General features: G+C 49.4%; 1 protein-coding gene across 1 annotated transcript in view; it reads left to right on the forward strand.

Annotated features, from left to right (window-relative positions):
- The window catches only part of NRF1 (nuclear respiratory factor 1), a 53,573-nt gene extending 27,454 nt beyond the window's left edge, over window positions 1-26,119 (forward strand). The window contains exon 10 of the mRNA XM_009282658.2: window positions 25,857-26,119. Coding sequence (XP_009280933.1) covers window positions 25,857-26,020 — 164 coding nt within the window. The 3' untranslated portion in view covers window positions 26,021-26,119. The remainder of the gene's footprint in view (window positions 1-25,856) is intronic.
- Window positions 26,120-26,407: the final 288 nt, after the last annotated feature.

The raw sequence follows: 26,407 nt of genomic DNA on the forward strand, positions 1-26,407 counted from the left end.
TTTGCCCCTTTTTTTTTTTTTTTTTTTAAGCAGCAGCAGAGTTGGAAATCAGATGGGATTTAGAGTGCATTAAGGGGAGAGACTGCAGCATTTTCCTCTGTGCAAAACCTCGCCCGCAGCCCCTCGCCTTGTTTCCCCTCTTCTTCGATTTACTCTAATCTCCGGTGGTATTAAGGGGAAGGGCTTTGTCGGTGCGGTAGTCCTTGGAAGCGCCATGCTGTTAGTTTTATTACGTAACCAGCTAATATATCTCCCTTAGGGATGGAGGAGATGTTGGTATCCATTCCTGCTGTCTCTGTCTGGGGATGGAGAGCAGATGGATTTTCAGCGCTGGCACTGTCGCGGAGGATTTGTCTGCCTTCTCCGTACCCTGAAGCCCAGGGTGTGAGTGTGAGCATCCTCCTGGACACCGGTGCTCGGTTATTTGATGCAGTGGGGACCGCTCTGCACGCCCTTCTGTCGGGAGGAGATGAAATGGGGAGTGATTTGGTGCAATTGGTTGCAGGAAGGAGAGGGGGGAAATGACTGCCAGAGCCATAATGGTATTAACCAGCACATTCCCCCTGCTCGCTATTGCTTGCAAAGTCTTACTTTGCCGATATTTCCAATACCAATAAACGCTTCTCTCTAGGAATGCTCTTATCCTTCTGTAGGTCCTTTCTGAGGGATTCCAATCCCTTACCCACACCACTTACCCTGGAAGGGGCATAACTTTACCCCCATCTTATTGATAGGGAAACTGAGACAGTAGTTTAACAAATTTGCTTGAGGTCAGGTAAGGTGTTTCATTCCTGATTTTAGCCGTTAGACGTAATTACTCTCTTTTTAAAATTTTTTGTTTCTATCTTGATATGGTATTTTTCCCATCTGTTCTCTGGCATCTGAATAAAAATTAAGTGATACAAGAGAACCAAGATGGCTAAAAAGAGGCAACTTCTGTATGTTCGTGGATGTCTCGGCAGCTAGGGCTAAATTTGGTCTTGCAGTGAGTAGGGAGCCCACCAGCGTGGCTGAACTGCAAAAGGGCTGCGGATAATCTTGTGATCGGTTACATTTATAGCTAAGGGAAATAAGATCTCCTGCTCCCATGCAGTGTCAAACTAGCTAAGTGCATTATGGTTTTCTTGCTACTCTGGAGCATCTGCTCTGAGTCGGGATGCTGGAACTGATGACCCCATGGTTTGAGCCTCAGATGTTTTGTTCTTAAGTGGCTGGCATTAAAGAAAGTAATATTCAAAGCAAGTAAAGGGGATTGTAGCAGCACCGATTTCTGAAGTTGGCTGGAAACTGAAAATGCTCTGGTAAGAGGAAACTGTGCACTCTGGGGCTGCTTTCGGTGTGCGCTATGGGCAGCTCCGTGTGATGGGCTGGTGCTGGAGCCATCCCAGCCCGCTGGGGCCGGAGGAGAGAAACTCGATCGGTGTTGGGAAGGAGAGGTGACGGTGCCAGCCTGCAGTCTGGGCCTCGCTCGCTGGAGCATCCTCATACTGCAGCCTTTTGTTTGACATTGATCTGATCGGGGGCTTGAAAGCTGCTTGGGCTATGGGCTTCCTGACTTCATCTTTAAATATTGATGAAGCTTTTGCCTAAGCGGTACCTGCGCAGGGCTGTAGCAGTGCGCAGTGCTGCCCGTGAAGGACAGAGCAGACTCCCTGCCCAAGGAAGGTCGGTTTAACGGCCTCGGTGTCGTCACAAGCCTGGGGTTATTGCAGTTTTGCACAGTGTGTGGCATTTTGAAGGGCCGATTTGAAGGTGAGAGAGGTGGTATGCTCGAAATTCCAGCTGGGGTTCAAAACAGGGCATGGAAGGAGGCACGGTGGAAAGAGCTGGTGTTGGGAAGAGGAGAAGTGGCAGTGGAAGATGTGAAATCAACCTGTGACCGGGGAATTGATTTAACAGACCTGAGCGAGGCATAGCCAGAGACCCAATGGATCCTTGCTTGTGCACCTTGGTCCTCACGTGCGGCGGCAACTGCTGCTCTTTTTCCTGGCCCCAAAGCACATTTTAGTGATGTATCTCCTCCCTGTGCTGCTGGAGATGCTCCTGGGAGCACTGATGTGCCTGATGGTGGTATGGCAGCGTGCAGGTGGGCACTAAGAGGAGCCTACAGTGAGTCTTGCCCTTCTCCATCCCCCCAGTCATTCAAAAAATTTAAACCCAATTCTCCATACAACCAAAGGGAACCATGCTTACGGCTGCAGATGAGCCAGGATTATCGAGTTGTGATGGAAGTCCCGGGGAGAACATTAGGACTCTGACGTGGGTAAAGGGGGATTAGCAAGCTCTCTGCTTTCGCAAACAGAGGAAATAAGGCATCAGTACAGGAGCATATCTTGCAAGTTAGCATAGGATAAACAAGCCTATAGCGGCATTTAGGGCAATGGGGCACTTGCTGCACAGAAGAGCTGTTCCAGTTGGTGATTTCTATATCAGAAGCAGTTTAAATGCTGAAAAGCCTTCAGCTCTGGGCGAGGCTGCCGAGCTTCCCGCACAAAATCAATAAGGTGTCAGGTGGAAACCTGTCTCCACCCTCGGCTGCGCAGATGGGAGATGGGGAACCCTCCTCTCGGCAGCAGAGAGACCTCCAGGCCTGGAGCGCGGTTGCCAGTCCCGTCGGGCTCTGTGTAGGCTGTTTACAGTTGAAAGCACATCCAGGAGGGGAAGGCAGGAGTCGAGATCCTGTTCTCTGGGCTGTACGCGTCTCCTAGAAAGCGTGAAAGCAGAGGGAGATACGTCGGGCAAACCCAGCGAAGGGAACTGCCTGTTCTTGCTTTTGGATGCCTCGGGACAGGGAGGTGCGGCACACTGATCCACTGGTAACTGGTGGCTTTTTTGCATGAGGAAAAAAAAGAAAAAAGATGGGGGGGAGGCTTGGAGGCTGATCTGCTGCAAACGTCAGTCTTTAAAAGAAATCTTTTTTTTCCTGTTGGATCCCCTTTTTAGGGAAGATGGACCCAAATGAGTCGCTGGCAACTTGGCAAAGTGCAGATCAGCTTGCTTGCATCCAAGTGGACAGGCAGGAAAGAGTTGAGCTTTTTGTAGGGTCTTCCTGGTGGGAACAGATTTTTTTTTTTTTTTTAATGAAGTATTGCCCTAAAGCAGGTATGATTTAATCCCAATCTGAAGGAGAAGTGAGGAAAATAATTTTTGCAGATGTGTTTCAGGTAACAGGGGAGAAGAGAAGCCGGTGGCAGCCAGCAAGGAGAGCTGAAGTGGATGAGTGTGAGTTCCTGGGTGCATGGGCTGAGCAGGTCCAGGAACAGGGAGAGGTGTTTCCTAGAGGACGAATTACTGTGCATAAATGAATTACTTTCAGCGACGGGGCCGGGATGCACTCTGAGTAAAATATGTTGGCATAAGCCTCAGTTAAAACAAGCTTATTCTGTGTCAAGTACGTGCAGTTCTCTGCGTGTGCCCTGTAGAGAAGGGGGTACTTGACTGCAGCTCAGTCATCTCCGCGTCTGCACCCTTTCCATGTCAGCATCTGGCTGTCTGGGGAGCCCCAGTGTGGGTGGTGAGGAATATGCAGTGTTGGAATCGTGGGACACCAGCCACAGGTTTGATGCCAGCAGTCAGCGTGGTGCTGCTAGGTCTTCCCCAGCACAATGAGGGCTAAAGTATTTCCAAGACCCGAGACCGCTGCTCTGTTTGCACCGAATCTTACCAGCACAGATTATTTCTGCTCACTTTGGCACGGCTTGCCTTGCATTGCCGCTTTAAACCCATCATGATGGATCTCATGATTTTTGCTGCTGTCCTACCTTACTCTTGGGCACTAATCTTGGGCAGTGCTGGCAGTGCAGTCGGCTCAGGCTGTCCTTCTGACGCTGGGCTGTCATGGGCGCTGTGCGGCTTTGGTTTGACATCTTAGGACTGATGACGAGGCGGCTGCCGCTGACGATTAGGATTTGTCTGCCCCCTAACCGGGGCTAAAAATAGCGGCTCAGACAAGTCCCTCTTGTACTGCATTGATGGCCAGATTTTCCCTTCGGTCCAGCTAACCAAGTGCTACCTATGCCAACGTGCAGTTGTGTTACATGGAGCCAGCTTTGCACAACCCAGCACAGACAGTTTGTCTGGGTTGTTTGAGTAGAGCAGGAGGCTGGAGGTGGATGCTGCGGCACTCGAGTGCTGCTGGCTTTAGGGCTTCCCTTGGCTTGTTGAGTGACCTTGATAAGTCCCTTGATGGAGACGCAGAATGGTTATTTCTGGGTACAGTTTGGCTTTTGGGGTAGGGAGGCTCACGGGCTCTGTCGTTTTATTTCCTTGGGGGAAAATGTTTTTATACGATGAGCACTCATGATGTACTGCAGGTCTCTTTCCTCTTTGCAAAGGCAGCGGTGTCAGAGGAGCATAAGGAAAGCCTCCTGGGTGGTTTGGTGCCCCCGTTCTGTGTCCAAGTCTCACGTGAAGTCTACAGGCTGCCTTTTAGCTCTGAAACACGCCTTTGAGATCGCAGAGAGAAGGCAGCGTCCTGGGGAGACACCAGGAGTTGCTCAGTTCTTGGCTTGATCTGTTGCTGACCCCTAAAAGACACTCGCCTTTTCTCCTCAGCGTGTTTGTGATGGTGTTAGCAACACCCCGAAAGGGAAGCCAGCTTCATTAGGGGTAGGGAGTCACTGCCAAGTCCTTTGCTGTTTCATCACTTCTAGCATTTCTTCGGGTCCTGTTGGTTTCAGTGAGTTTCCGTCCAGTAAATGAGCCCTGTCCTGTCTGGCCTTATCTCCCGGCTTCTCGATGACCTTACGGCATCTCCAACACCTCCCTTGCCCTCCCCGTTTCCCCTCCCCGGTGAGTTTTGACATCCATTCCTGTTACCAGGCAGTTGAGACTTACAGGCTCTCCAGCTGTCACAGCTGATGCTGTCCCGGTTTAAGCATAGGCCATTTACATTCCACGTGTCCTGAATTAGGGGAAATGGACAGGAGGGCTGGGCCTGTTTAAAAATTAAAGCTGATTACAAGGCATTAACATTACATTTAAAGAAATAGACAGCAGCCCTCCTCTCTCAGCATAGTTGCAATATGTTCCCTTTTGTTCTGGTCTGGAAGAGGAAGCAGGACTGGTATCAACTCCAGGCTGGGCAGGATTTCTTCTTTATCCATAAATTTAAAAAGAGAAGCTGCCTGATGTCTGTTGCAGTACTTTAAAGCAGTTCTGGTCTTACTACCTAAAGCCGTTCCCATCTTTGCGATCGTAACAGAAAGCTTAAGTTCTTCCTGCTGATCTTGAATTTCTCTTGGAAAATTCAGATCTACTGACATGGTGTTCATCAATTTGTCTTCTGAATCTTTGTGTTGGGCAGCTTCATATTTGAGGGATCCCAATCGTTTTACACATGCATCCCCTCTAGTGCCAAAATGCAGCCGTCTTGAGGGCAGCAGTCGGGAAGAAAACTTCCTTTTTTTTTTTCCCTAAAGGCTCAGCTTCATCGTGGCAGATGGATTTTAAGGAATGTTTGGCCCGAGATCTTCAGGGCTGAGAAGGCAAAGGGACGTGGTTGCTTCATGCATGGAAGGATGGAAACGTGAGCGTGTTGGGTGCAGGAGGTGCTGTTCCCACCATGCCCTGGCCCAGATGCGGCGTGGGCTTGGGCTGGGGATGAACATGGGTTTAAGGAAGCAGACGGGGTTGGTGTCTTCCGTAGCCTTCCTTACGGAGATGTGTTTCAACAAGGGTCTTTGTGGCATGGCTTTCCTGCTTCCCTCCTCCTGCAGCAGTGACCCTATTTTCTCATTGCACAGGGTTGTTGCTTTCCCAGGTTTCTCAAGATTGAGCTTTCTTCCCATGGTGACCCTTCATCATGAAGGAATAATAAGTCGATCTGGCTGGGAACACTCTGAATGAATGTGCTTCTTGACTAGAAATTCATTGTGTTTCTAGGTTGAATTTGAAGCCTATTTATTCGGTGTGTTTGTATGATATCTGTCCAGGCTTCTGCGTCTTCATCTCACAGTCCCTTGATAATCCATGTGGCTTCAGAAGGAGCTGCTCAGTGCAGGACACTTCGTGAAAAGAGGCCAAGCCTTTTGGCAGGTGAAGTGATATATGTGGCATATATCTGTATTCACTGGATCTTACTTTTCTCCGTCTCTTAATGAGACTTTTCATTTGACTTTACCATTGCCAATGTTCATGTTAAATTCCAGGCGTTTGTTTCAATTTATGGTGATGAAGTCCCCAAAAACTTGGCTTTGAGAGCCATGTCGCTGAGGTCCTGAGCTTTCCTGGTCCCCTCGTGCTTATGTCCCTGAGTCGGGGTAGCTGGGGGGTGACAGGGCGTATGGCTCTCGGCTCGCTGGATGGTTGGGGATCACCTTTGCTCATGGAGGAGGTGCGTTCTGCCTGATGGCTGCGTAAGGTGATGGGGATGGGCAGCTCTGCACAACTCCACGCTTGCTCAGCCAAGATGAACACTGAGCAGGAGAAGGAAGGGGCCTGGTCATCTTTATGGCTACAGTCCTCATTTTAACTAATGCACGATTGAGAAGTCTACAGCATTTTGTTTGAGAGGGGTTTGGGGGTTTTTTTAATGGTATATTGTAGGGGGTTTTTATCCTTCTGATGTATGTGCACCCTGACCGTAAGACTTAGATATTTGAGAAGGACTTTGGACCTAAACCAGTTTGTTTGGTTACAGCAGTGTTTTTGGGGTGCCTGCAAGAGAATGGGTATCCTAATCCTTTGACAAGCTTTTGTCTAAAAGAGATGAGGTTGAATACGGGCAGGAAAGGAATGGCAGTCAGTATACTTAGCATGTTTCCCTAAATATGTCTGGAAGCACAGAACTGGATAGACAAACATTTCCTTGCTTGCCACTGTTTCCAGTCCAAGAATTGGGATGGGAAGGGATGGAGGTATTTGTGTAGTCTGTCTGCAAGCAGATCTTGTTAGTGCCGCCGTCTGGGGATTGGTGCTTTGGCCCCAAGTTGGCATAGGGAGGTGCTTTCCCGACAAGCTGCACATCTTCAGCATGGTGCTGTTTTATTTATAGCTCTTGGCCTAAAGAAAAGGGCACAGATGGAGTCAGAAAACCAGCTCTGTGAAGCTGCCTAGTTCTGCATCGCTCTCCTGACCCATCGCAGATGCCAGTGAGTCATTTTTCCAGGCCTCCTTCTCCATGCCTAACCTTAACCCAGATCAGAGGCTTGGTTGGCAGAGCTGTACCAGCAGAGCTCCTTCATGGGGCTCCTGACACCTTCGCAAATAGGGTGGTGGTACTTGTGAAAGGACCACAGGCAACATCAGGCCGGGGAGGGCAGGTTTCTGCTATTTCTGCTGGACATAGCTGTGCGGACAGAGCTTGACTGTCTGGATCTGAGCACTCAAACCCCTAAGCGTTGAGCTGGGTGGATGGTAGGCTGAGTTGAGATCAAAACCAGCCTGTGCTCGCTTCTCCTTTTTCAGTGCTCCCAGGATAAAGTTCATGTGTAATGGATTCTGCCTGTAATAACTTATTCAAACCTATGCTGAGCGTGTGGCAGCGCTCCCCCCACCTTGGCTTTTTGGGCCCTGTGAGATGTTGGGTATCGTAGCCCATCTCTGGAAGACCTTCCATCTTAACAGCAGACAACCAAGAGCTGCCTCACTTTCTCCTGCTGGCATGATCTCTACTCGTTCTCCTGGTCCTTCAAGCAATCCCAAACGAGAGGTCCCAGCTCACCCTCCTTGCACGCTGCCATGGCGAGCTGCTTCCCAGAGAGGAGCAAGATTTGTGTCTTGAGTTGTAGGGCATAGTTTCTTCTGCGATTAATCCCAGCTGACCCCTCTCTGCCTGGCGGTAAGGACGGGCAATGGTCCCTGCTGTGGAGCAGCTGCAGCATCTTTCAGAGTGCTTTTTAGTTTGCAAGGTGGCTGGCCTCCTGCTTGGAGAAGTAGCTTCCCCTTGTCCCCATCCATGTAGTGATGGGCAAGTGCTGCGACCACAGACAAAGCTGAGGATGTCGTTGCTGTTTTTCTACCTGTGCCGTGCCACTTTTACCCCTTACACCATTCAAGGGCTTGGGGAATTGAAAGAGCAGCCTGCGATTACACTGAATCAGGGCAGATGGAGAGGGGCTTTCTAATCCCCCTGCACCCCTGCGTCACAGCAGAACTGGGCTGCAATCTGCTGTTTCATGACAGCAGGGCACAGTTCTTGCCTTCCCTAGCAGGTACCCTTGTGGCTATGAGCTGGGCTGGATCAGGCCACCCTCTCCCGCTGTACACTGGAGAGCTGTGGAAAATGTTGCTGGGCTTTGAATGGATGGAGGCTCGTCTGACCCGAGGGCAGTTTGTGAGCTCCAGGCTCTTAATGGCTGTCAGTGGGCGTAGGGTGCAATCTGATCCAAATGGGAAGCTGGCTGAAATCCCAGCAAGCTGTTGTTACTGTGTGAGGCATTTTATGAAATGAGATGGGTTTTGTGAACTCTCCCCCCCCACTGGGCACCCCACTAGAAGGAGAAATACCCTGTAAGCTAAGCTACAAGCTGGGGCTTCCCCAAGTACAGATCTTCAGTGCATCAAGGCATGGTTTGCGTGTCTCTCCATTTACGAAGCTCGTAGTCTGGTGTATTAGACCAAAGTTTCCTCCCTGCAGAGCTACTTGTGCTTTCTGTTCTCAGCGCAGCCTCCTCCACTCCGCGCTGCTCTTCGGACTGTGCGTTCCCACTTCCCGGGCGCGCGATGCAGAGAAGACGTCTCCAAACTGCTCAAGGTGCTGTTTTCTCTCCCTTAAAAAGTGCTCTGCCCCTCTTTGAAAACAGCCTCAGCTGCTTTCTTAGCAGGGTCTGACCTCTTGAGTTCCTCTGTTGCTTTTTTCTGAGCATGTCTAGAGGATCATTCTGTGGCTGTATTTATCCTCTTCATTGGATCTCTGTAGCAGAGACTGATTTTAAAGCCTAAAAGCACAACCCCATCTGTCCTGTGCCTCTGGGGCATAGTAAAGAGCCGTGTCCTGCAACCACTGAGCCTGTGAGTGATCTCGCTTGCAGAAATGTTTTCATTGTCCTGAAAGAAGACACAGACCTGCCTATGGCAGAATGATGAAGATACCAGACCTGCCTATGGCAGAATGATGAAGATGGCAGGTTTTAATTCATTTTCCCGAGTGGCCGCACTGGACTTTCAGACTTCTGTTTTCCCAAGTGAAACTCGTTCCTCTTCATTGGCCCTGACGTTCAGCAGTTAGATTTTGGGTTTGAAGAGGACAACGTTTCTTACTATGGGATTGATTCATTTATGCTTTGAGGCGTCAGCAGGTTGCACGAGAGCCTGGGGAGATGCAACTCCATCTTGGCATCCCTTGGCTGGTGACACTTGGGTGGCCTTGTCCGAAAGGTTGGTGGGATGCCCTTGCCTGTGAGCACACAAGGAACAGAAGGTAAATTTGTCGCTGTAAGGACTGTTCCAGCCTTCCAGCACCTTGATTGCAGCCTGGTAAATGGACAGCGTGAGACTAACCCTCGGGGATATCCCTGCTCTCCCCTTTTCACTGGGTGAGTCCTAACCATAGCTGGGCAAAGGGCTTGAGGGTAAAAACCATTTTTCATTGCCCTCTGACCATTCGGGAATGCTTTTCTTGCTGCCTGGCATCCCTCTGGGAAGTAAATCACAGTTGCGGTAGAGGGCGGTGTGTTTGTCCCTGGAGGCCCCTGTTCTCCCAGTGACCTTCTCAGCTCATGAAGACAGCTTGGCTTTGCTGTAAAGCAGCTCATGTGACAGCGGTAATCCGCAGCTAGTAAACAGCTGTGCAGGGAGATTGCAGGGGAATCGCCCTATTTTCCCCGCACTGCAGACCCTGGCAGGCCAGCACACGAGAGCAGGGCAGTGGCTTCTGCTTGCTGTGAGAGGCTGCTATCCCCTTGGCTGCACGAGTCCATCAGCAGGTTGGTATTTTTGAAGCCCCACCAGCCACCGCTGCAAAGCATGCTCGCCAGGTCAGGAGCGCACACGTGCTTCTGTGAGCCGACGTGAAGCTGTGAAATAGGTTCCAAGAAGAAAAAAAGCAATTTCTCCTGAAGAGGTTTCCTCTGAACCTTTTCCAAAACCAGAGGTGGCATTTCTAAGCCTGAATTTGACTTGTTCCTCCCACTCCCTGTATCCTTTGGCTGAATTTATTCCCCGATGTGTACAAATTCCTTCCTGAGTAACACTTTCTGATGGCTTGTGTGGACCCCCTTCTGCTCCAGGGGCACCCGGTCACTGGTGGATTTTTTGCTGTCTGCCCACAGAAAGTTAAAGTGTGCCCTGGAGAAGATACAGACTCTGAGAAGGGAAAGACTGAGGGAGCACTAGCTTGGAATTGGTTTAAAATTAATCATGGTATTATTTGTTACTCCCGTACCCAGCTTACAGATCGTAGCAAACTTTCTCTCCCTATGGGTTTGCCTCGTTGCCACAGATCCCTGAACTTCCTCATCTCCGTTTTCCCCTGTGATTTTAATCTTCAAAACCTCAAGCATGTCCGAAGGGACGTTCAGTAAACGGGAGCTGGTGCTGACGAGTCGGAGGAGCTGATGACAGCTAAAGCAGGCAGTCTTAGACCGAGATCCAGGCTTGTGCAGCCCAGAGGTTCCTGCGCCACGCAGGCGGCGGCAGCTGCAAGCAATTTGCTTCAGTTCCCTCCAGGAAGGAGGTGCCTTTGATCAGGTAGGCAGCAGTTGCTTCGTACCCGTGTAATCCCTTGGTTTCTCTACCAGTTCTGCCAGAAACCACTAGCAGTGTGGTTGTGGCTTCAATAAGTTGCCCACCAGTGGCCTGAGACAATCCCTCATTTCATATAAGCTACAGAACAGCCTTCAGAAGTGGCCATCTGTTACCGCTGGCCTATGACAGATTTGAACGCGAGACCTCGCAGTGAAAGGCTCTCTGCTATTCCCCTGAGCCGGCTGATCTCTTCCCTTCCACCCCTTCCCATCAAAAAAAAAAAAAAAAAAAAAGCTTTGTACTCCCAAGCATTAGGGGACTCTAATTGGTGTGTGCACAACAGGACCACTGCATTTAAACGGTGAACCTATAGCTAATGGAAGCTGAGTTTTATTGCTGGCATAAATATAGTACGTTCAACTCCTTTGAAGTCACAGGAATCAGCATCTGGGGGTGTTTGTGTTCAATTATACACCATCAGTGAATTTGGCCCATGGTTGTTTCCTGTTGCTCTAACCCGCAGATACCTTACGATGTCCTCGGCCACATCTTCTCGCAGGTTCCTGATACATTTTCTTTGCAAAAAAGGGTCCGAGTTGCACTTCCAAATAGGAGTTAAGAGTTAAGAGGTTTGAAGTCCTGCGGCAAATTAACAAGACTTGGACTTGGCCGCGTTTTAGGCTTTCTGCTTGTTTGCTGCTGACAGAGATGTGCTTTCTCGCTTCTGGTCTGGATGGACCTGCAGTCTGAGCCAGAGCAGCCGTTCCTGCAGCCAGCGAGCGGGACTCCAGTCTGAATCATCCACAGCAGATGCAAAGCAGAAGGGATTCTCCAGCCACCGCAGCTCCTTTCGCTCTCAGGAAGCGGTTTCCGACCTGTTCTGTCCTGCCCCAGGAAGCGACAGGACAGGCTGTTACAAAAGCGGCTGCTTGATTCTTCTTGTAGTTTTTGTCCGCGTGGGTCCGTGTGCCACAAGTCTCCCCTTTGCGGGCCCCTGCGCACCCGGGGTGAGACCCACAGGGAGAAAAACGCCTGGAAGACCCCTGGTTTCTGCGAAGCAAATGATCATTTCTCTCCCTGCACCCATCGTTGCCTTCTCTTGGCGTGCGGAGAGGCTTCCTACACCACCACCAACCTAGCTTGCATGGTTTGGGCTCTACCCGGATGCACAAATGTTCTGTGCCTTCAGTCACCAGGCCAGAGTCCAAGGTTGGGGTGGTTTTTTTTTAACAACAGATGTGCAGAGTTTAAAAGGGAGGAATCTGCCAGAGGCAGTAGCATACCAAGAATAAGTACTCTCGGGAGAGAGAGAGGTAGGAACCCATCCCACCTGCCGCGCAGCCCGGGCAGTGGAAGACGGTGGTGTGCGAAAAAAGGAGGAATGTGGACTGTAAAAACTTGCTCTTTACACGATACGTTCCACGTCTGGGTCATGTATTCGCCGTGATTTATTGCTTACCTTGCTGAGGATGGGCCAGGTCCTACATGGGGGGAACGGGGGGATCTGTGCCAAATGGGTCCCTTGTCCTATAAAGAAGACAGGCTGCAGACACCAAAGCACTGTGACACTTAACACCGTTGCAACAAGGGTGTGTGCTGGTTTGTAGCAGGGATGCTTTTATAGCTAGATTTGAAGGGTATGCTTTGAAGAAGAGGAAAAAAAGGACCCTTAAGGTGTGCATCTAGCCCTTTTTTCCACCCAAGGAAAAAAAGAAGAGTGCTTACCTCCTTGTAGCTAGTGCAGGAACTAGCGTAAGGTAAGGCTCCAGCAGAGACACCAGAGTTGCAGCTTTCGGTATCTGCAAGGTAGAGCTTTGAATGCCTTCTCAAGGCGGCGTCCTCCTCCAAAAGCTGCGCACCTTTCTTGGCTGTGGGTTCATGTCACCTCTCTTGGGTTAAGACCACGATTTCCCCCCAGCGAAGAGGTGCAAGGGCCGGGAGTGGGGCACTGGGGGAGAGAACCCATCGCTCTGGACCCGTTCGTTGGCCATGAATGTGCACTCTGTTGTAGCAGAGAGGCTCCCGCTGAACAGGTCAGCGAAATGCTGGGAAAATGTTTTTTAGATGAAGCCAGAGACTATCTGGTTACGGATTACCTTACTGCCAGAACAATAGCTGCTTTATATCTCCATGTGCTAAATGCTCTGTAGTATATGCTAATGTTCGTGTTCACATGTGATCTATCGCACAGCGTACGAACTTGTGAAACTCATTGAGATCCGAGTCTGTCGTAGCCTTAAAAATACATTGAGCTCCTTTCAGAGGCCAATGAGGCCAAGTGCCTGGATTTCGTGAACTTTCTAGCCTCGTGCTCTTGGGATACATAGAAATGCCACTTTGGCAGCCATTTCTGCTTCTCATTCATTTCTCATCCCTCATTACTCAGGGAATAGTGGAGAGCTTTACTGGAGGCGGCCTTAGCTTCTCCAGGATGGATTTTACTACTCTCATTTCTGTGCAGCCATTTCTCATCGGGCCTCTCTGGTCCAATTAAGCCATTCATCTAAATATTTGCAAAATACAGTGCAAATATCTGGAAGTATCTTATACTTGCCTCCCACTTACTCTACCTCCCACTTATGCACTTAATGTTCTGTGTAGACGTAGGAATATTTAAGTTACTGTGCCAAATATTGGGGTGTTACTCATATGTGGACATTGAATTTTTTTAATTCACCTAGTTAGCAAATGGATGTATTTCCTATGAATACATTAATTACCCCACTTACTTCCCCCCCCCCCCCCCCCCCCCACACTTAGACCTCTCCCCCAACTGTAGTATTTGGCCTTTGTTCAGCCTTTTACACTTGCATTTTATTGTCAGGCTTCCTAGCAGCAGACTATTCAGGTTGCAAGTGGAGCCTAGCAGAGAGTTCATCAGGTGAGTGGATTTTTGTGGTGGTAGTTTGGAATAATGGGATTTAGCTGGTATTGCCACTTGTTGCTTTAGGTTCCTGACTGTGTGGTGTTTCTTGGGGTTAAAGGGGCTCTATCTATCTGTCTCTTTTTTTTTTGTTGTTGTTGTTTTTTTCCCCCTGCCTCCTTTCACACTTTCAAGGGGAAGATATCAGACGTCGGATATATATTTACATCCAGGCATCCTGTCATGGCTGTCTCAGCCGCTGCTCTGCGCCTGGACACTGTTGGGGCTGCAGGGGTAGAGATGCGCATGCCTCTGGGGTGTGCTAATATCTTACAGCCCGATCCTGTTAGCCTTACGCAAGCCGAGCTCTCTCGTAATTGTTACTTAAATAAAGAATTAGTGAGGAGCAGGACAGAGCTGGGCTCAGAGCCTGTATTTTAATAACACTCAAGCAGTGGTACTGTGGTGATGGATGGGGTTGTGGGGATGTTGTGATTTTTGGATTTGTAAAATTTGGCTTTTTAAAGGTCACGGACACGATGCAGAGTTAAAGCAGCAATGCAAAGGAGAGAGAACCCCACAAATACACTTTCAGCACCCATCAGCTTTAAGAAACTATAGGCTGAATGTTGTAGCAAAAACCTAAGTAAAGAAGTAGGCTGTCCTGTGTGTGTGACCGCGGACCCTTCTGCCGGCTGAAGTCCACCAGCTTTTGGACTGTGGACACACCTGCCTTTTCATATGCGACTGCATTCCCCTTGCACTCTATTTATGATTTGCAACGATGCCCAGAGTATTGTTCCTGCAGAAACTCTGCCAAATAACTGTCTACTTCATTAGAATATAAGATATTTGAGTGCTTAAAAAAAAAAAAAAATTCAATTCAAACGACCTTATTCTAAAATGGACTTTTGTCATTCAGGCAATATAACATTTTATCAGTTTTAGATGGTACCCTGCCTTCATTCTCACAGTAACCTTTAACAAAACCGTATAGAAAAAACAGGATCCTAAAGGCTGTTTTTAAAGGTAAGATAAGAATCGGTCTCAATACACAATTCTTCCCCTGGAAGAGCCCCTGTGGATGTTAATAGCATAGCAGGCAAGTCGGTAAAGTGTTTATGGCAAAATATAATAGGGATCCCTATTAGGTGATTGTCCAGAAACTTTAAGGTGCTATATTGCCCGCCTGTCCAATCACCGGTTTAATATCTGATTTCTCATAAGAGGTGGAGACTCTAATTTATTCTTAGGTGTTTCCTGTCTCTACTTTCTGAGAAGCTTTGCACTGATAACACCCGTCTGCTCCGTCTTTTTTATTAACAGAAAACAGATCGTAAGGAAAGCGAGTCCCAACTTGAGCAGACATTAGGGGTTGCTGTACTTTCGCTATTTTTAACTATGTTTCCTATATACATGATTGACCATGATAGACTGCTAATCTTATCAGGTTTGCCCTTCACTCCACAGCAAAGCCAGCCGATCAAGGAAGCTTAGAAGGGTTATTCGCTAAGCTTGCGTCTGTGGAGTCCGGTAAAAAAGCTTTCTTTTCACAGATAGACACATACACTCCTCGCGTGTTTTGTCGCCTCTCGTACACCCCAAATTGGCTTGGTTTTAGAGTGACTTACCCTGGGGACCCAGCACTAGTGTGTGAGGTCTAGGTAAGAACAGAGCTTGAACAGACACAGCTTTATTCTGCCTCAGCCGATGTCCAGGTCCCGTTATCAAGCTCTAAATTCACCCTCAACACCCCATGAAGGGGAGAGGGAGGGACAGGTAACCTTATGTAAGACACAAGGGCTGAAGGCACGAAGCTAATCCACCGTCAGGATACCAGACTGCTGCTTTGCCTTCTTTCCCCAGCACCCTTTCCATGGGAGTTTTCAGCTACATCAAAGTGAGAATGAAACGGAAGACCCGGGATTTCAGATTAATCATTTCCAATGTTAAAAATAATTGCAAGTTTTTCCTTATGTTACTATCCTCGCTGCAGATGATTGCAGATGGAAGACTTCTGGTATGTCAGGAAAGGGCTGCAAAGACAGAGGTGCATGGCAGTTGTGAAGTGTCACCGGTGAAGGAGACGTTTGTCACCACTACTTGAAGACTATGGGCCCTTGCTGTGCCAGGGAGGAGTCTGGGTATCAGGTTGGCTCACTGGGGTCTTCCTCTTTCCATGGACATGCTGGGGCTTCAGAGGAGATAATTCCATGAGCATAGCTGAGTCCCTGTCTGTATGTCACTTGATAAGTTGGGCTGTCCCCTCCAGCAACAGAGACTCCTGTATATTGGGAATCCCAGCCACAGTGTTTTTGTCTCAAAGTACTGCAACTTTAAAAAGAACTCCAAAAAAAACCCAACCCAAAACAAACCTCAAAACCCCCAAAAGCTTTGGAATCGTCTTCAGGGATCTTGTTAGTCATTTGACAGGGGAGAATGGTGTCCTCTAGGTCATCTCTCTGGGATGAAGACTGTGCTTGTGTATTCTCTTGGACTGTATGTCGAACAAAATGGGAGGTGCAGACACACCTGCCCTGCCATGGTCTGCTGAAAGGAGCCACAAGTAACTGAGTGGTCCCTTTGTGAGGATGGATTGCCTTCCTCTGCCGTAGAGGCAAAGGTAAAAGACCAAGAAATAAGTGAGATTAAGCCAAAGGTGTTTCAGATCTTGGCTAAGCTGTGACCCTTCCCTCCTTGTAGAGAGGAAAAAAATAGAAACGTATCACACGTGCTAGTGCAATGAGCTGTTCTCTCGCAGCTAGAGAAGGAAGGTTGGTCTTCGACCAAGACTTGGGGACAAATAAAAAACAAACATCCAAACTTGGGTTTTAAAACAACACCTTGACGCAAAATACCAAGCATCTAGCAGTCTTTGCTGAAGCTAAATGAGTGGGAGGAAGAATGAGCCGTATAAGCATGGTGTTGCACCCTGGCCCGTGCCTTTCTGATGGTGTGGGGCTGGAGGTCCCAGATCAACCAGGCTTTATGGGTCACTGAGACAGCAGCTCCCGTTGCTCTGAACAAGCAGAGAAGGAAAGCTCATTGAAACAGAACAAGAGGAGCCAAGGCTAAGGAAAGAACAAGTCACTGACAATATTAAGCAGGTAGGTGATGCCCAGGCACAGTCTGAGAGACTGAGATGTGATCATGAAGATGGGGTGGATGCAGGGAAGGAAATTGTGGCTCCAGGTCTGTCCTTCCTACATCCCATGCAGTTGTTGATGGAAATGTTGCATCTTGTTTTGTCTCCTGTGCTTATCTTCTGTTCTAAGGAAAAGTCAAGGCTGTGATGTAACCGACTAGATTGCAACACTCAGTTTAGTGCTCCGTCTGCGAGCTGCCATGACTCAACTTTGCTATCAAAACTTCAGGTGCCTTGTTACCTTTCTCTTCATTGTGGTTTTGACCAGAGTGGCTCTTGAAAAAACAGATGATGGATGATCTTGAGGTATGCTTGCGGTCAGCAAGCAAAATAAGGACTGCAGCTTTTTTCAAATTATCATTTGGTGGAACAATTTTTGTGTTTTGAAATGAGTGGCACAGAGGATGTCTAGGGAAGAGCTGTGACTGTTGTGTGCCGAAGAGCTCTAGGGAAGAGCTGTGACTGTTGTGTGCCTAGAAAGTTCTCAGAGCTTAAATCACTGCATGGGCTTTTTGTGATTTGTCAGTAAGCCATTTCTGATGATTAAAATCCTTCCAATTATCATCTTGTCCTAAGACATCTAATTTGAGTTAGTCATTGATGCTCTAGCAGTAGTTGGGGGGAGAGAGGAGAGGAGCATGCTTTCAGAAGACAGTTCGTCTTATCTTAAAGTAGGTGCCTGTGTTAAGAGATGTCTTCTGCTTCCTTTGTCACCATTGAGTGTGGTAGGATTCCTGAAATGCTTGATTTCTGCAGTTGACTTTGGGTGAAATCCCATCCATGGTGTCATGTCAACACCTCGTATCTTAAGGGACACGTTTAGTTTGCGGATGTTTCTTCTCTATGGTCAGAGGATTTTTCAGGGTGACATGTGACTTTGAGAGCACTCATTTTAGCTGGTGTGATTTGAACTTGTTACAGGATCTGTTTTGTTTTTCTGAAAATACTTGTTCATACCCATTGCCTGTCCTTCCCCCCTCTTGAAGGCCTCTCGAGTCAGTCCCCCAAAAGGGAGGTGGTCAAGATGATAATTTCTGGAAATCTTGGCAAGCCAGGTTCCCATGCAAAGCAATGTGGATTTAATAAAAATCTGTTGTGGGAGTTTTTAATGTGCATGCTGAACAGTGCTCTTTTGTATTAGCAGTAACACACCAGGTAGTCTCCAGCACTGCAGTTATCTGTCTTGGTGAGGATAGGAGTGGTCTTTGCTCCAGGATTCAGTTGGAGGACACAGTTGCTCTGCAGTTATTTAAGTACTGGCGGGTGCTCCCTTTATTGTAGGCAACGGTACCTGCCATGTTGCCAGAACACGTATGTGACTGTGTACCAGAGCTGCTCAATATCCTATTTGTGTGACTCTCCTTTTTCCTTTTTGTAGCAATGAAGCGTAAGAGTCCTTGTGCTACCTTTATTGTAGGCAACGGTACCTGCCATGTTGCCAGAACACGTATGTGACTGTGTACAGCTGGACAGAGCTGCTCAATATCCTATTTGTGTGACTCTCCTTTTTAAAACCGGTAGCAATGAAGCGTAAGAGTCCCTCCTGTTTTGCCATGTTGCTAGAAGAAATTATACATGGCTGGGAGAATGAGGTATATATCCCATGGTTGACTACGAACCAAGTTTACTGTCAAGAAATACCTCTAGTGCCGACTGATTTGTCCAGTATGTCTTAGTGCTGTCTCGGATTTGCTTATTGGTGACTCTACCATCAGTGGATCAAAGCTTCTTTACATAAAATGGAGCCTGCAAAATCATGTTCACATACCAGGCTGAAAGGAATTCAGGTGATTGCTTGTACCAGCCCCTTGCCTGAGCCAGCGTCAGTCTTAGCTGGTTCTAAAAGACCTCCAGTGATGGAGACTTTGCTCCAGAGCTTCACTAACCTTATGTTTAGCGGTTGTCTGTTTTTTTTCCTCTGCTCCCCCCCCTCTAAAATCTAGTGCAACTTTCCATGCTGCACTTCAAGCTCGTATCTTATTCTGTCCCACTGTGGAAAAGATGATCAGGTTATTCCCTTCTTATCTGCATCAGTCTTGATGTATTTACAGGTTCTCCTGTGTATATAGATCAAAGTATGCCCAGTGCCCTTTCATTGTGCTGCCCACCAAGAGCAAAGGTTTCACTGTTCGGAGGTCCTCTAGCGATGCATTTCCCTGCTTGATTTTTGTGCATTAAAATCTGCACACTGGGTCATTTTGAATTGTCTACGAGAATTCTTCCATCGTGTCTTCAAAAGTCGCCTTTGGCTCTGAACGAAATGTAGCAGTGAGATGGTATCTGCTGACCTGAGTGCTAGGGCCCTGTAGTGCATTCCTGAGCACAGGAATTTCGGTTGGATTGCTCAGCCCTGTGCCTCCGGAGGAGGGGAAAAAGAAGTTGCAGGAATATCTACTGCAAAATGCTACGGCTGGATTGTGCTAAGCAAAGTTTCTACTAGTTTCCCCTCAGTGCTAGCTGAGAAGACTGAAGCAAGCAAAGTCCTCTGAATGAGTTGGAGGTCAACGGCCAAGAAAGTCCAATGGAAAATTTAACTCTTTTTATCCTCATTGTTGGCGTGAGCACCGTAAGGCCTTCAGAGCTCTAGCAGGGGTCTGAGAGACTTGTAAGGCCGCTTACAGTGGTCTCCTGACTCTGCAGTGCTTGCAGGTGTTCAAAGCAAATGATAAACCGGACAACTTTCAGCACTTAACCCCTTTGGTGTCCAAGAGAACCCAGCAAGATGTATCAACTTTGGCATCCGTTGCATCGGATATGCTTTCTCTCCTTGGTGCCTCTGGTGCTAGTGGATCCCCAAGAGCAGCACCGGCTGCGGCTGACTGTGGCTTATGGCTTCTGATGATTTGAAGCGGGCTTTGGACTCCTTTTGGAAGGGGACATGCAGCTCTCAGTCGAGGTCCTGTTTTTTTTATAAGATTATGTTGCCTAGCTAAAAAACAGATGATGTCCTATGCTCTGTCAAGGGCTCCAAGGTGATCACTGAAGTCATTGTGCATTTTCTGTTTTGCCCCATGAGAGAAATCCCAAGAGCAATACTTTTGTGCTACTTCATGATTCCAGAGCTGTGCCACTTACTCCTCCATGCTCAGCACTCAGAGCAGTGTTTCTTGTGGCTTCGCAGCTTTTACAACCACAGACTCACCTCTGTTAACAGCACCCCTCTCAAATTCTTCCTGAGGGTGTGTTGAAAAGGTTTGCACCGTCTCCCCTTCCCACTCTTCCTGGGGTTAGGCTGGCTCGGTACCGCAGAGCAGGGCTGAGCATTGCTTGAGACTCCTGGCTCCCTGATGCAGGAGCCAAATGGTAATGCTTCTCCATTTGCCTTTTGCTTGCTCACAACCCTCCTTTTCCAGAGGCTGTTCCCACAGGAGTTTGCTTTGGCAGGAGATCAGCTCTCTGTTGTAGCTGATGCTACCAAAGAAGAGGATTTTGCACTTTTTGAAAGAGGAGGAGGCTGTTTCCTTTCTGTTCAACATGGTGACAGTGGTTGCTGTTGTCTGGTCAAGAACGGGGCTGGTTCCTGTCTCCTGACCCTCCAGGACTGTGCTCTTGTGTTTGAGCTCCACGCAGAAAACGTTACGTGCGAGGTCCTGCCGTTCAGCCTTTCTGTGGTGTAGAGGGCCATGCCAAGACATTGACCAGAGAAGCCCATCTCAGCTGGGAAGAGGACATCTCTCACTCAGTGAGTGACTGGCAGCTGAGAGGTCCCTCGAGATTACACACTGTTCAGTTTCTCCCAGCCATTCTGCGTGTCTTTGGGCATTTAACGTGAGGATTGAGCTTTCAGAAGTGTTACATTGAATGTCCGGATTGTCCATACAGGTTGTTGAGACAGCTCCTGTCTTGGTATCAATGAAGACCTTTCTACTCCAGGGTGCGTTTCAAGGCTTGCAGAACCTGACTGTCCAGCTGAAAACTCACACTGCTGCCGTAATGAGAGCATACCAAACATTCACAGGACGTACGGCAGCAAGGCTCTTCATAGCATCTGCTGCCAGATCACAACTTGATGCTTACAGTCCAGCTTCAGACAGAGCTTTGTCCAAGGTTGCCTTGGGTTGTTACGGTTTCCTCACTGATGGGACCTTCGTGGCGGTAGGATCTGCATTGCCATTCCAGCCCATCTTCCATCCACATCTGGTATGATTGCTTCATACCTGGAATGAGATATCCACTAAATAAGCTTTATTCAGTCTCTTGGCATTTGGATGTGGAGCTACATGGGATGTTGACAAATGAGTCCTCAGCACCTGTCTCCAGGTGTGGTCAAACGACACTGCGATGGGCTGTATCAACAGCCAGGGTAGTGTAGACCTCACTTCATCCGTGGTCAGGAAATAACCAGTTCGTGGAACTGGGGCATTGAAGAGTAGATCTGCTTGGCTAGTTAGCTATCTGGGTACTTTGAGCACCTTAGCAGATGGCCTGAGCCACTTTAAACTACCAGACACTGAACAGGAGATAAGGATGCACCTTGGGGAATGGACTCAACCTAAGATATTGGGGAAAAAACCAGCGTGTCTTGTGTCCCTGAGTAGGACAGTATTCCAGATCCTGAAGGACTGGGAATGTGCCCAACAGCTGGAGACTGGTAGTATCTCTTCCTTGTGCTACCCTCGCTTTGATCTCAAGGGTGAAGGGGTGTTAAAGCAAGGCAGAAACCGGCACTGATGACCCTGGTCCCCTGAGCATTGCCTGTCCTGGATGTCCAGGGCACTGCTGAACCTCGACACCAATTCCAAGGGCACTGAATCATCCCACCCGCCCGATCTTCTCCCCCAAAGCCCTTTGTGGTGGTTTAATGCAGTCACCTGCAATTTAGGATCAAAACGGTTGTTCTTATGCTGCTGCTGATCTGCCCTCCGTGCCAGGTAAGATGTCTATCAGCCATCGCATGACTTTTCACCTCCGAATCCTGTGGCTCTCCGGTCGCAGGTAGAGCCTAACCCTTACCCTTCTTCTTCTGTAAGCTGTAACCTCTTCTCTGCTGAAACAGCAGGAGTTTCATTATCTCCTACGGCCCGTCACAGTCCTCCAGCTAAAATGCAGCCACTAACGTCGTCTGACCCGGCATTAGAGTACAGCCGCAGCCGCCTCAGAGTCAACTGACTCTAATCCTTTGATTCACGGTGGCCATCTCAACCCCTAAGGCCTGCCACGGCTCTCCTTCTCCCTTGGCCACCCTCGTGTCCTGACCCATTCCCCTCCACGGCTGGCAGGCAGTGCTGGCCATGCCATACCCTCCTTCCTAGCAAAGCCAGCTGATCCTCCACCAAAAAAAAGCCTTTCCCTGGCGTGCTGCAGGTAAGTGAGAGAGGCAGGACCTCGGTACTGGCTCTGCCCCAGCTCCCTGCGTAGATGTTGTCCTTGCGCCTGGTCGGCTGGAGCTGGCTCCTCATCCCTGCCAAGGACAGGAGGTGCTGGCAGGTAGGTGACGTTGGTGGCCAGGAACGGGTGATTCGCAGGGGGACGGAGGTGCCTGGGCTTCCTGTGTCACCCACCACTCCTTCCAGAGGGACTTTTTGGGCAGCTTCACGAAGGGGAAGCAAACGCACAGCTTGGCCGCATCTTCCTGCTTGCCGGGAGCCCGCGGCCATGGTCTGTGCCGCTCGGTGCCTGATTCATCACCTCTGCCGTCATCCCTCCCCAGGCAGGAGCCGGTCTGAGCTGCGTGCGGGATCCGATGGGATCCCTCTTCCCTCCCTTGGCCGGGGCTCTCCCTGCGCGCCCCATTCCTTGCAGAGCACCCCAGCACGGCTCCACTTTCTTTGCAGATATGTATTTTTCAAAGTCTTGAGAAGTTTGGGGTTTTTTTTGTCTAGTGGATTTCCTGTTTTTAATACAATTGAAAGGGTCTGAAATCCATGCATTAGATTAACATATGCCAGCTAGATTAGGGCTAATCAGGGTGCAGGTCTGAGCAGATGCAGCGCAGGGCCAATCCTAGACCTGATTACAGTATCTCAGTAGTTTAATCGTCTCTCTCTCCCAAGGGCGATCATCTCTGCTTTAACGCACAGCAGACTTTCCAGCCCTCTCCTCCTTTGGTTTGTTACCACCCCTGGCAGGAAGGCCGCTACGTCAGACGCTGAGGCGATTTAGTTTAATCCCACGCAGAAAGGGATCTGCGTGTCGCCGTCTCTCACGGAGACTTCCCTGCTCTTCCTTGTGCTCCAAGATGTGGCCAAACCTTGGGTGACACAAACTCTTCCTTTCCAAAGAAGACCCCGGTTGGGTTTTCACATCTCACCAGCTTTTGATAGCACCCATCTTTGGCAGGAGCCCTACCCTGGCCAAGGCGTGTTTGAACAGCAAGGAGGGATCAGGCTTTTAACGTTGCGTGCTCTGTGGTCCATGAGGGTAGTGGGGTGTCTGGTCTTTTGGGTTGGCCGTGGGTAGTAGACCGTCATTTGAGAGCTCCAGCAGTCTCCTTCAGGTTAGCAACCCAAGTAACCCAAAGGGCTTAGTTGGGTTGTTGGTCTGGAGCGGGGATTTTAGGCGCATCCCAGGCCAGATTTCCAGGTCTGTGCCAGCACCTGCTTAAACTGGGATGTGCTACGTTTCCTTGAAGGGTCTGATAGGAGGTTTTCTTCGAGGGCTGAGCACGAGCTCTCGCTTCAGTGTTTTGTTGCCTAAAACTCTCGTCTGTTAGAAAGCACCCTGGGAGCTTTGTACCTTCTCCTGACTCCATGCCGTTCCTAGCGGTTGGTGTTGAACCATCGCACCAGGAAAGCGATCCCTCGGTTGGGCTGTGAACCAGACGAACGTGGACGTAACCCTTCTGGCGTGGGGCAGCCCTTCGCCTGGGGGATCACGAAACTTTCCTACCCGCAGAGCGCTTTGAGGTCCCAAAAGGAGGGATGTCGAAGGACTGCAAAGCACGCTGCGCTCCGCTGGGGGTCACCCACCTGGTCAGCACGATTAACTCGTAAGCTTTCCTGTCTGTACAGAAAGTTATCTGAGGACACCGAGCTGCGCTCTGCCGCCTCGTGTTATTAAACGAGTGCCCTTGGCAGGACAGAGGTCTGCTTTCTGCCACAGAAACCTGAATCAAAAGAGATTGTGCTGCTTTTTTGGGAAAGCCTGGGTCAGGAACCTGCTGCCTTAAACCGTTTGAATGCTGTTGCAGGGGTTGGCCATCCTGTGCTGCTGGCTGGAAGGATTTGTTGACCCCTAAAAGCTTTTTTTTTTCCCCCAACAGAGGTGCAGATGGTTTCAGAAATGTCATGTACAGGGTAGCGTTCACAGGCTCGCTTGTCTAAATCACGCTTTGCCAAGCCAAAGGCAGTGGTGGGTACAGGCAGATAATATCGAAATAGAAAGATGAAGTTTATCTTGCCAGCCTGAAGGATTTGCTATTCCCCCTTCCCTGCCCAGCTGTATCGAGCAGTACCTGTGCTCCTTGCTATTTTTTCCACCTCTTTTCATCATTCACATCACAATATCCTCAGGGGCCTCCTTGTTTTGTTTTCACCCTTGTTGGTGTTACCTAGCTAACTGGGACTCGCCGCGTTTGGCACAGCGGCGCTTTCCTCCGTGGCCAAAAAAACATGCCCGAAACTTTGCCAGCTCCAGCTTGGGGACATCTGATCCCTTTCTGTAGCTGAGCCACCCTTAGGAAAAAGATGTTTCCTACTTTGCTGGACCCATCCATAAGCGGGGAAGGGCTGAGAAACTTGGTTTGCTTTCCTTTATTGCTGTTATATGTCATATATATATATGTGTGTGTGTGTGAGCGTCTATAGCCAGTGCCTGGAGCCAGAATGGCTTGGCCAAGGCTCGCTGGTCTCACACTGCCCTTTACCCGTCTCGGTGTGAAGGCAGAAGGACCCGGCTGGGATAGAGACTGAGCTGGAGGAAGGGAATCGTGTCTGAGAGAGGCCGGTGGCTGTACCGGGGCTCGCTGGCAGCATGGGTGGTGCTCCTGTAATCCGCACAGTGATGGGATCCTTCTCGTGTGCCGTGAAAGTGGGAAGGTGTTTGAGTGGCGTGTAGAGTTACAGGGGATGGAAGTCTTGCAGGGGGGAGAAGCCGAGTTTATCCCTTCCTCAGGCCCAGGACTCCCAGTTCTGGGCAAATCAAGTGGAAAAATGCGTTTCAGAAGTGCGTTCCTCGTCTGTGGGTGACCACTGCCGGGCTGCGTGGTGGCACGCTCATGGCTGTGGGAGAAACGCGTGGGAGCAATCCCTGCCTCCAGCAAAACACGGCCTGACAGGGTTGCCTGTACAGGTACCTGCTGTACCGCCCCGACATCTTCTTTGGGTTCCTCCTCTAAAAATTTCTTATTTCTTTCCTCCTTAACCTTATTATCTCTTCCTGCCGCCGGACAGCCCCGTGGTGCAGGATGAGCTCGCCACGCTGCCACCTAACCCTGCCCCATCCTGTCCCCGCTCCCATCCCATGCGGTACCGTGGTGGGCGAGTCGGGCAAACGAGGCCACCAAGCCACAAATAATTACACCAGCACGGACACTGCCGGGTGGGAGGCAGGTGTCTTCCCCGATTGCCAGCCTTCCGTGCACAGAATCACGGAACGGTTTGGGTTGGAAGGGACCTCTAAAGGCCATCTAGTCCAACCCCCCTGCCGTGGGCAGGGACATCTTCAACTAGAGCAGGTTGCTCAGAGCCCCGTCCAACCTGACCTGGAATGTTTCCAGGGATGGGGCATCCACCACCTCTCTGGGCAACCTGGGCCAGTGCTTCACCACCCTCAGCGTAAAACATTTCTTCCTTATCTCTAGTCTGAATCTACCCCCCTTTAGTTTAAAGCCGTTCCCCCTTGTCCTGTCGCAACAGGCCCTGCTAAAGAGTTTGTCCCCATCTTTTTTACAAGCCCCCTTTAAGTACTGACAGGCTGCAGTAAGGTCTCCCCGAAGCCTTCTCTTCTCTAGGCTGAACAACCCCAACTCTCTCAGCCTTTCCTCATAGCAGAGGTGTTCCAGCCCCCTGATCATTTTTGTCACCCTCCTCTGGACCCGCTCCAACAGGTCCGTGTCTTTCTTGTGCTGAGGGCCCCAGAGCTGGACGCAGTGCTCCAGGTGGGAGTACTCCGACAATCCAAAGGATCATCTTTGGAGCAGCGTGAATGCAGCCCCCAAGCCCCTGGGGACCGCACCGCGGCACATGGCCACGCCAGCCTCGTCCCTCTTGCTGATCTCGCTCCGCTCCTTCCCTCCCAACCCCACTCTTATTTTTTTCTTTTTTTTTTTTTTTGTCTCCGCAGGTCTCGTCCAGATCCCCGTCAGCATGTACCAGACCGTGGTGACCAGCCTGGCCCAAGGCAACGGCCCCGTTCAGGTGGCGATGGCACCCGTTACCACGAGGATAGCGGACAGTGCCGTCACCATGGATGGGCAGGCAGTGGAAGTGGTGACCTTGGAACAGTGACGATGCCCAGAGCAGGATCATGGTGGTTTTCCTCGTCTCTTATGCGAATAATTTTTTTACGCCTCTCCAGAGATGCAATCAGGTGGCATTGAGTCTCCCGGCTTTGGAAGCAAAGGTTTTGTTAACCTTTTTTTTTTTTTTTTTTTTAAAGGAAAAAAAAAAAAAAAAAGGAAAAACCCCTCAGGAAATGGCTACTTCATCTGCTCTTCTGAGCCGCTCTCTCTTTTTGGCCTTTCTTTAACTGTGAAGATGAGAGAGGGATGAGAAAAATGGGAAAAGGATGAGAAAAATGTTAATCGTACACTTAAGAATGACTATAAACTGTTTCAGTTAAGGAAAAATTATTTTTTATAATAAGGCTGACAAAATTTTTCACATTTTTTTTTT

The sequence above is a fragment of the Aptenodytes forsteri genome, unplaced genomic scaffold (genome assembly GCF_000699145.1).
Source record: "Aptenodytes forsteri isolate BGI_AS27 unplaced genomic scaffold, ASM69914v1 Scaffold310, whole genome shotgun sequence".
NCBI lineage: Eukaryota > Metazoa > Chordata > Aves > Sphenisciformes > Spheniscidae > Aptenodytes > Aptenodytes forsteri.